Source organism: Peromyscus leucopus, chromosome 23 (genome assembly GCF_004664715.2).
Source record: "Peromyscus leucopus breed LL Stock chromosome 23, UCI_PerLeu_2.1, whole genome shotgun sequence".
Taxonomy (NCBI): domain Eukaryota; kingdom Metazoa; phylum Chordata; class Mammalia; order Rodentia; family Cricetidae; genus Peromyscus; species Peromyscus leucopus.
In genome coordinates, this window is record NC_051082.1 from 21,017,293 (window position 1) to 21,027,703 (window position 10,411).

The following is a 10,411-nucleotide window of genomic DNA, read 5'->3' on the forward strand; positions in this document are numbered from 1 at the left end:
AGCAGGCTGTGCAACCGCCACGCTTCAGTCCTTAAGTCGCGGATCAGCAACAGTGTGCTGCGACCGCGACGGAACCTTAAGCCTCGGAGGGTCGATTGCCAGGGAACAAGTTTCTCGGATGCGCAATGACGCCGCAACTGGGGCGTGGTGGGCGGAGCCTCGAGAGACTAGCGTCCGACTGAGCCAATCAGAGGGCACGAGCGGAGCCGCAGCCCAATGGCGGCGCCCTGTAGGCACGCTGGAGGCGGGCCAGGTGCGTAAGACTTTTCGAGAAGACCCGCATAGAGCACGTTGTTCTCGGCCTCTCCCTGAGCTAGGCCAGCCATGGCGGCGGTGAAGACCCTAAATCCCAAAGCCGAGGTGGCCCGGGCGCAGGCAGCGCTGGCGGTGAACATCAGCGCGGCACGGGGCCTGCAGGATGTGCTGAGGACCAACTTGGGGCCTAAGGGCACCATGAAGATGTAAGGCCGGGAGGGCGGGAGGAGAGCGGGCCTGGCGGGGCCGGTGGCCGCAGAGCCGAGCCGCCGCCTGCAGGCCTTCGCCCTGGCGTTTTCTACAATGTCTGTGCGGCCTCCCATCCAGACAGCCCAGTTCGCGCCTTTCGGGATTGCCAGTCGCACCCACTTCCTTTGGAGGAAGAGGGGTGGCGTGTGCACCCTTCCGCGCCCCAGCCCCGTGGTCCCGAACTTAATAGGATGTAGGAGCAAGGTCCACATTTCATGGGGTTTAGTTTCGTGACCGTACCGTTGGCGAATTAATGAAGTTGACTGGGACACGGTGCTTTATTTTACTTTGCTCTTACCCCTGTTCCTTTTCCTCCCGTATTGTACCTACTTCCCCCAAAGGGCCTGCTTGCACGTCATATAGTCTGTTGTCTCCTTTGTAGGACTTTGTCGCTGTGTATTTATTTGGGCTCTGACTGGCCTCAAACTCCCAGAGATTCACTTGTCTCAAAAAAATGAAAAAATTTTTTTTAAAAAAAAAGGAGGGGGGGGAGAAATACACATCACCTCCCCTTTGCTTCTTTATGGAATTCTTAGTTGGGTTTCCATTGAAAAAAGTCACATTTTGCTCATCGGTTTTTTTGCCCTTTTGACAGGCTTGTTTCTGGTGCTGGAGACATCAAGCTTACTAAAGATGGCAATGTGCTGCTTCACGAAATGGTAAGAGGTTCCCATGGTAGGTTAAAAAAAAATCTTACCCTCCTGTAGTGTTACCTTGTTCATTCTCGAGGTGGCTCATACCTTTAAAACAGAAATGTAGAAAATGGTATACTGGGTGAAGAACTTATGGTCTCACACATGTATTTAGATCCCTGCTTTTGGGGGTTGGGAGCTACTTTTTTAGTCAGGACTAAAAGATTGTTTTTAAAAAAAGGCTTGGTGGCAGTGGTGCACGATTTAATCCCAGCACCCAGACAGGAGGGTCTCTTGAGTTCAAGGACACCCTGGTCTACAGCAATTTCTAGGACAGGCAGGGCTGCATAGTGAGACCCTGTCTCAAAATCAGGGCAACTGTGAAAGAACAACCAAAGTAAATCCTCATCTTTCCATTTCTACTACAGGAGAAGTGAAAATTTCCTTACTTTGATTTTTTTTTTTGTTTAAGACAAGATCTCAATGTAGCCCTGACTGGCCTCGAACTCACAGAGATAACCTGCTTCTGCCTCCTGAATACTGGGGCTAAAGCTGTATGCCTTCACACCTGGATAGTTATATTTTACTATAGTTACTATTTTTGTCCCAAGGGTCAAGTGAAATTGGTCCAAGCACCTATTTGCTCACCAGAACTTTCAGATCCAGCAGTTCAAATCCCAGGGGGAAAAAAAAAAAAAGACTTGAAAATCCAACAAAATGTAGCTCAGCCAGACAGTTTAAATAGATGGCTTTAAAAGGAGCCTGTCTTATATTTTACCTTAGGTAGTGTTTTAAGTCATTTAAGTAGTTCTTTTTCTACTTTCAGCAAATCCAACACCCAACAGCCTCTCTAATAGCAAAAGTAGCTACAGCCCAGGATGACATCACTGGCGACGGCACCACGTCCAATGTCCTTATCATCGGGGAGCTGCTGAAGCAGGCCGACCTCTACATTTCTGAGGTACACATGATTCTTGTTTCTGGGGTATGTTGTCTGTGGGATCTTGGTGAAAATTGATGGGATACCATCTGGGAGCCTGTGTTTGTCTTTATCTCTGTCCGACATGAATGAAGAAAACCTCTATATTGTTGTAGAATACTATTTTAAGGTGTGTTACTTTTGTTTATGTTGCCTTTGTTTAACTCTGAAGCTGTGTTCCTGTGCCTGTCTAAAACACCTGATGGTCTAATAAAGAACTGAACGGCCATTAGCAAGGCAGGAAGGAGAAAGGATAGGGATGGCAGGTAGAGGGAATATATAGAAGGAGAAATCTGGGAGGAGAAAAGAAAGAAGTAGCCAGAGGAGGGCACAAGGGGCCAGCCACCCAGTTACTCAGCAAGCCACGTTAAGAAATAATGAAGGCTATACAGAGATAGAGAAAGGTAAAGGCCCACAGGCAAAAGCTAGATGGGATAATTTAAAGTAAAGCTGGCTAGCAACAAGCCAAGCTAAGGCCGGACATTTATAATTAAGAATAAGCCTCGTGTGTGGTTTAATTTGGGAGTTGGGTGACAAGCCCCTCAAAAGAGCAAAAACAACCAACAACAATATGTAAATGATTACATATTTATATTTAATGGGCTAGCCTCAAACTCACAGAGCTCTGGTTACTTTTGCCCCACATCTGGCCTAGACTCTAGATTTTTTTTTTAGATAGTATTTCAAAATAATGTGACTTAGTTGAAATTACCTGCAGACAAGAAAGACATTTACTGGCAGCAGGACTTTAGGAGCCAGTTTGGGGTTTGGTATTCTGGTTTGCACAGTGAACACCCAAGTGTGCTATATCTGTGGTTCCCTTGGCCTTGACTCTGTGCTAGAGCAAAGTCTGTTCTTTTCCTCTGCATTGAAAGGAGTACTGTGTCCTTTTAAATGTATTCAGAAAAGCAGCACACCATGTTGCCTTAAGTATGAATGGCCCAGTGTCCCTTCAGATGTTGCTGAACTTAGTGGATTGTCGTGTATCTAATGGAAGATTCCAATGTTGGCAGTGGGTTTGTAACTGTTTCCATTCTAGGGTCTTCACCCCAGGATAATAACTGAAGGTTTTGAAGCTGCGAAGGAAAAGGCACTCCAGTTTTTGGAACAAGTCAAAGTGAGCAGAGAGATGGACAGAGAAACCCTGATCGATGTGGCCAGAACATCTCTGCGAACTAAAGTTCATGCTGAACTTGCAGATGTCTTAACAGAGGTGTGTGAGTAACGTGGCTGTGCACGAGGTACAGTGCACAGAGATCTCCAGAAATGTCTGTTCTTGATGTTGCACACATAGGGTCTTCACAACAATGCTGTGCAGAGTAAGGGGTTCGGGGTTGCCCTCAGCAGTAGTCAACTAATCTGTCTTCCAAGTGGGAAGATTGAATTGTTACCAGGCCAGGTTTGGGAAGAATCATTGAAACTTTAACAGAAGGATTATTAAGTAGAGACTTAGTTTTTAGAAATAGGTGTCCTCCCTCCCTCCCACCCCCCCATTTATGGGAACTGGTAGTTTGTCCTGGTCTAATCAGGAAATCTCTTAACACTCAAAGTTGTCTGTTAGTTCTCAGTAAACTGATACGGTTGTGCTTGTTTGGGGATAGAGTGAATTTGAAATAGATTCTCTCTCATCTTAACCCCAGTCCATACTGTGCCCAATGAGATACATGTGTTTGCAATACAATAATAGTGTTGGTAATCCTTCAGACAATTGCAAGTTGAGGTTTTAGGGACATAAATTGCTTCAACCTTTACGCTTGTCTAAAGATCAGCTAAAGTGTGTCATCCTCTACAAATTGGATTTATTTAATGGTTATCTCATAGGCTGTAGTGGACTCCATTTTGGCCATTAAGAAAAAAGATGAACCCATTGACCTCTTCATGGTTGAGATCATGGAGATGAAACATAAATCTGAAACTGATACAAGGTAGGTGACAGAATGCTTTGAACTGCTTTCTACCGCCAAGCTGTTCCCCAGCCCTGAGACAGTTTCATATTGGATAAGTTACTGGGTATGATATTTATTCGAAGTAGCATGCACTGTTGAAATGAGGGAGTACTGCTCTGTGTTTGTGGTCAGTGTGATTCTGAAGTGTGAGTATCAATAAGCATTTATTGATAGGCTTGAGTACAGTGCATAATGGAAAGACTGCTGGTAATTCAACTGTTCAAAGATACTAGCTTGAAAATGTTTCCTTAAGAGAAACATTAAAGTGACGGCAGTCTTTCCTAAGGTAGAAGGTTGTTTTTGTTTGTGTGGCTTGTCTTGTATCCTAGAGCATTGCTTTTTCCTGTCTGGCCTTAAGTTTAACTACAAAGTTCGCAGACTGTTTGTAGAAATTTGTGAACTTGTGTAAAAAGTATCACTGTAGCAGTTCATTGCTCTTATTTGATCAATGTGTGTCACTCTCCTATCTGGTATCTATAAATAGGAATGGTATAAATTTTCCTGTTTTATAGCTTAATCAGAGGGCTTGTTTTGGATCATGGAGCACGGCATCCTGATATGAAGAAAAGAGTAGAAAATGCTTACATCCTCACGTGCAACGTGTCCTTAGAATATGAGAAAACGTGAGTGTATAGCATAACTCTTGAGGGTAGGGGGCGCCCTGGCATTTTCCCCACTGTAGGGACAGGAGGCAAACGTAGGGACTCGGTTATATGCAGCTCAGTGGTGCAGCCCTGGGCCAGGATGTGTCCAGCCCAATGCAGTTTCCTTGGTCCCCTTAGAACTAAGGGAAGATGGTAATCTCCCCTTTTCTGTGGCCTTTTTTTCCTTGTAGAGAAGTGAATTCTGGGTTTTTCTACAAGAGTGCAGAAGAGAGAGAGAAACTAGTGAAGGCTGAAAGAAAATTCATTGAAGACAGAGTTAAAAAAATAGTAGAGCTGAAAAGGAAAGTCTGTGGTGATTCCGATAAAGGATTTGTCGTCATTAACCAAAAGGTGAGTATTTGAAATTTTGAGTGAGTTTGTTTGTTTGTAAGGTGAAAGCTGTTGAAACTGTTTTGTTTTTGTTCAGGGGATTGACCCCTTTTCCTTAGATGCCCTTGCAAAAGAAGGCATCGTGGCTCTGCGCAGGGCCAAGAGGAGAAACATGGAGAGGTAAGGGGAGCCAGTCCCAGCAAGGGACTTAGATTATTCCTTCTGCACTTGTACGCGTTTTTGCATTTTATTAGCATGTATCAATTGAACAAGATCATTGACTTCATTATGATACAAGCAAATGATGTGTTTTGATTGTTTTCACACACATTCCCCCATTACTGTAGTTCCCTTCCATCCCTATTACTGGTTGCTACTCTTTCCAAATACTCTATTTTTGTTTGCCTTCCAAAAAATGAGGGGGGGCTAGATAACTTTTTTTTTTTTTTTTTGCTTGCTTGCTTTTTTGGGGGTGGGGGTCATGAGTTCCAGGTCATCCTGGTCTACAAAGCAAGTTCCATCACAGCCAGGACTGTTACACAGAGAAACCTGTCTTGAGGGAAAAAAAAAAACACTTTGATCATGTCATTCTGAAAATGGCCTTCCTAAAGATTGTTGTCTTCTTGAACATAACTGACATGGCTTACTATATTTTCAAATGCTGTGCTTCACTGTTACAGGCTGACGCTTGCTTGTGGTGGAGTAGCTCTGAATTCCTTTGACGACCTGAATCCTGACTGTTTGGGCTATGCAGGTCTTGTCTATGAGTATACGTTGGTAAGTGTTTTCTTCCTAAAGACAATAGTATTTTGTTTATCAGTGGTTGGATAGGAAATTTCAAACTCACAATCAGATTTTTCTCAATTTTTTGTTTGTTTGTTTATTGAGACTAGAGTTTCTTTGTAACAGCCCTTGCTGTCTTTATAGCCCAGGCTGGCCTGGACCTCATACAGATCCGCCTGCCTCTGCCTTCCGAGTGCTGAGATTAAAGGCGTGCGCCACCACTACCCAGCTTGTATAGGGCTCTTTCACTGAGTTCAACTCCCAGCACCCACATGGCAGTTCACAGCTGTCTGTAACTTCAGATTCAGAGATCCGACACCCTCACATAGACACGAATGCAGGCAAAACACCCATGCACATAGAACGAAAATTTATTTTAAAAAAAAAAGTGACTTCCTCAAACATCTTGGTAGTTTATGTGTAATATGAGTTGAATATTCCTCCTCCCCCTTCAAATTTTCTTCAATGGGATGGTGATTGTTTCTTATTACACTATTTACTCTTCATACACCCTTCCCTGTACTCTGTGTGATACTGTTTTTACTTTTTTTTTGTTTTTTCGAGACAGGGTTTCTCTGTGTAGCTTTGCGCCTTTCCTGGAACTCATTTGGTAGCCCAGGCTGGCCTCGAACTCACAGAGATCCACCTGGCTCTGCCTCCCGAGTGCTGGGATTAAAGGCGTGCGCCACCACCGCCTGGCTGTTTTTACTTTTTATATGTGTTAGGGATTTTGCTGTTTTAAGACAAGGTTTTACTGTGTATTCTTGGGTGTCCTGGAAGTCACAGAGACCTGTCTGCTTCTGCCTTTCAAGTGCTAGGATTAAAGGTATGCAGCACCATGCCCAGAGGTAAGCTGTTCTGACAATGATTTCTTTTCTCCCAGGGTGAAGAGAAGTTCACCTTCATTGAGAAATGTAATAATCCTCGTTCTGTCACATTACTGATTAAAGGACCAAATAAACACACACTGACTCAAATCAAGGATGCAATAAGAGATGGCCTGAGGGCTGTCAAAAATGCCATCGATGATGGTAAGAACCACACTGGCTTTGAGTTGTGTTCATGGTGCTAGTCTAAAAAGCATGGCTGAATACTGTGTTCTTTAGTCAGTAATTTACACAGCCAGACACCATGCAAAAGTAAAGTCTTCCTTTGCAATGATCGGTATGCTGTTTTTTATGGTATATCATCTTGAAAAGTGAGTACAAAGAAGTGATTCAAACTGGTGGCTCTTGAGCTACCACTTACAAGTTATGGTTAGGTCGGACATTTTCCTGTAGGTTGTGGTTGCTCATGTTGTGGCTCCAGAGGTAGGGCTGGGCTGGGGTGCTGCCTGTTGGTACTGCACCTACCTAGCTATTTGAGACCCACATTTCCATCTCCAGCACTACAAAAGCAAGTAAACTACATATAACTAGTCAGTCACAGCGTGAATTTGTAAGAAGTTAGATGCTTCCTATGCATGTTTCCCTTATGGTACATTCTACACCTTTATTTTGTGTTTCCTGTTTTTGTCTCTCTAACTTAGCATTTCTCCTTCCCTTGTCCACCAGGCTGTGTTGTCCCAGGCGCAGGGGCAGTAGAAGTGGCAATGGCAGAGGCTCTGATTAAATACAAGCCCAGCGTGAAGGGCAGGGCGCAGCTTGGAGTACAGGCATTTGCAGACGCCTTGCTCATTATCCCCAAGGTTTGGAGGTTTACTGACAACTTCATTTTCTTTGCTGATGCCTTTGGGCTACAGTCTATTGTAAATGTTAGTTTCCTAAACTGTGTCAGGCTAGGTGGAGTGACTCCTGCCTTTAATCCTAGCACTTGTGAGGCCAAGGCAGGCAGATCTTGGCCAACTGATTTACATGCCATTTCAGGCAAGCCAGCCCTGTTTGTAGCAAGATAGTCTTCCCCACCTCTGGGTGGGGAGAGTTTAGAAGAACGCCACCCTACCACATCCTGGGATAGGCAAGCTATGAATCTCTGCAGCTTCACAGAGGAGAATGGAGAACAGAAAGGGGAGGCCAGCATGGAGGTCGGTCACAAAGGGAGGACTAGTGGCCACCTAGCGGGAGGGAGGCTGAGTGGACAGGTGCCAGCTGCGTGGCACCAGCCCAGTGAGCCATTGCCTGTTTGGGTTGTTCAAGGGTAAGCTTGGTTTTTTTGTTTGTTTGAGTAGAACTAATGGACGTGTGAGTCCCTGTTAGGTGCTCGGTAAGGTGAGGGTTCATGAGCAGTGCTTTGTTTTGATGGGTTTGGAGTCTCTTAGAAGTCGGTCAGCAACACCTGCCTGTTCTCTGGGAGAGAACATGAATAATGTTCTATCTCATTCAGTGCATGCCAACCACCACCCCATTTATTTGGTTGGGGGGCAAGAAGGGGGCGTGCTATGGCACGTATATGGAGGTCAGAAGACTGCTTTTGGGGAATTTCTTTTTTATTAGAAATGCTGTTGGCTTATTGTACGCTTAACATTCACTTATCCTTTGTTCACTAGGTTCTTGCCCAGAACTCTGGTTTTGACCTTCAGGAAACATTAGTTAAAGTTCAAGCTGAGCATTCGGAATCGGGCCAGCTTGTAGGTGTGGACTTGAACACAGGTGAGAATGGGCCTTATCTGTGGGGTGGAACTAGATGGAGCGCAGCTGGGGAAAGTGGCAGCGACTGAGGGTCTTGGTATACTGCTCTGGTTTGGTACCAGTGCTGTCCTCGTGAGTTGATGTGACAGGTGCTGGACTAACTAGATGGCAGATTCAGACGTAGAGTGGGTACTGTAATTGGTGGAGTAAAGGTAGTGGCATGGCTGTACCCGCTTGTAGCCCTGTAACACAGATGTACACATCTAAAGCAGACGGCCTGTTGTCCATACCGTCACTAACTTAGAGAAGAGACTGAGACTGAGGAGAGTCCAAAGGCCATTCATGTAATGTGGGTCAGCAGGAACGTGCCCAGAACAGGGGTGTCCAAACCTTTGCTAAGCAATGAATACTTCATGGCTAAATCACTGATAAAAAGAGATCAGCCACACATCACAGCCAGTCTGAGGAGGAGCAGTGATTGGAGGACTCAGTGGTTATGGTGGATGAGTAGTCAGTGATAAGCAGTACCTTTGGTTTATATTTGAAAGATCCTGACATTAACATGGTGCAGTCTGTAACCCTGGAACTGAGCTAGTGGGAACGAAGCCTGGAAGTGGTCTTTGGCTGCATAGCAAAATCTTGTGTTAAAAAAATGTCTAAATTGTTCCTAGTTTTGAATTGGCAGGGTTTGTTCATAAAATAGACTGGTTTCTTGAAAAATGCATTTGGTGGAGGCTGGTTAAGTGCACTGACTCCTCTATCAGAGGACCTGGGTTCAATTCCCAGCACCCACATGGCAGCTCACAACTGCCTGTAACTCTTAATTCCAGGGGATCTGACACTCCCGAAGAGATACACATGAAAGCAAAACACCAATGCATATAAAATAAAAATCATTTTTTAAAAATTTAACAAGCGAAGGGCATCTGATAGTACATGATTTCAAGGTGTGGTCCTTTGCAGGTGAGCCGATGGTGGCAGCAGAGATGGGTGTGTGGGATAACTACTGTGTGAAGAAGCAGCTGCTGCACTCCTGGTGAGTCTGAAACGGGAGCTGGCCCTTGCTTCATTGTTGAGTTGGACAGGTTGAACGTGTCTGAGCTGTCTTTTTTTCCATTTCAGTACTGTGATTGCCACCAACATTCTCCTGGTTGATGAGATCATGAGAGCTGGAATGTCTTCTCTGAAAGGTTGAAGAAGTCTGCCTTGTAACTAAATCTGTAATACTACAGAATGATGTGGGGAAAATGGTCAGTTTTGTCCAAGATTCTAGTGATTTGGAAAGGAATTTTCTTTCCCCTTTGAAGAAATGAACAGGACATTTGGCACCTACTCAAGTTACAATACTGTAAAAAAAAATTTTTTTTTTGCATTAAGTGTATGCATACGCTCATAAAGTGGACCCTTTTTAACCCACTGAACAAGATGTTTTTGAGACAATGACACAAAATTACATATTAAGATAAATGTGTTGTCTACCTTGTTCCTTAAATGTTCTTTGAAAAATTGTAATGGTTTTCTTCTAAACAAGGCATGGTGGTGCATGCCTGTAAGCCTAGCACTTTGGAGGAAGTTCTGCTCCAACTTAGGCTACAGGAGACCCCCAGCTCAGAAGAATCATTTTCTTTTCCTTATTGGATGTATTTTAAATTAGCCAACTAACCCCGTTAAATGTGTAAGATTCTTGCCAGTGTGAAACACATCTGGGTAATTTATGGTTTTCATAGTATCTAATAAATACTTAAAGGTACTGGATCGTTCATGCTTGAAATAACTGTTAAACATGCTTTCCTGAGAAAAGCTAATTTGAGGTTTTCACATGGAGGCTGGGGCAGGAGGATCACAGTTCTGAAGCCTCCCACCAGCATGAGAACACAGGCAGAAACAGTCCCAAGTATAACAGGCAAAAGATGGCTGAAGAATAAAGATTTGGGTGAAATATATCACTTTTAGGCTATTTCCAAACCTTTAAACTTGACGCTTTTGCCTCATGCCTGTCTCGAGCTTTGTCATATTTTCTCACTGA

General features: G+C 44.2%; 1 protein-coding gene and 2 non-coding genes across 3 annotated transcripts; all 3 read left to right on the forward strand.

Moving 5' to 3' along the window:
• The first annotated feature begins 253 nt into the window (after positions 1 to 253).
• Positions 254 to 10,135, forward strand: Cct6a (chaperonin containing TCP1 subunit 6A). Its single transcript, XM_028870175.2, has 14 exons — positions 254 to 461; positions 1,100 to 1,163; positions 1,963 to 2,097; positions 3,155 to 3,328; positions 3,937 to 4,040; positions 4,574 to 4,684; positions 4,897 to 5,056; positions 5,133 to 5,215; positions 5,716 to 5,812; positions 6,702 to 6,849; positions 7,372 to 7,505; positions 8,304 to 8,406; positions 9,349 to 9,421; positions 9,508 to 10,135. The coding sequence occupies exons 1-14, from the start codon at positions 325 to 327 to the stop codon at positions 9,578 to 9,580; spliced, it is 1,596 nt and encodes a 531-aa protein (XP_028726008.1). The 5' UTR covers positions 254 to 324; the 3' UTR covers positions 9,581 to 10,135.
• Positions 2,896 to 3,034, forward strand: LOC114693721. The gene has a single exon (XR_003734591.1). It is a non-coding gene; the product is annotated as a small nucleolar RNA SNORA22 (small nucleolar RNA).
• LOC114693720 lies at positions 6,899 to 7,028 on the forward strand. Its single transcript, XR_003734590.1, has one exon. It is a non-coding gene; the product is annotated as a small nucleolar RNA SNORA15 (small nucleolar RNA).
• Positions 10,136 to 10,411: the final 276 nt, after the last annotated feature.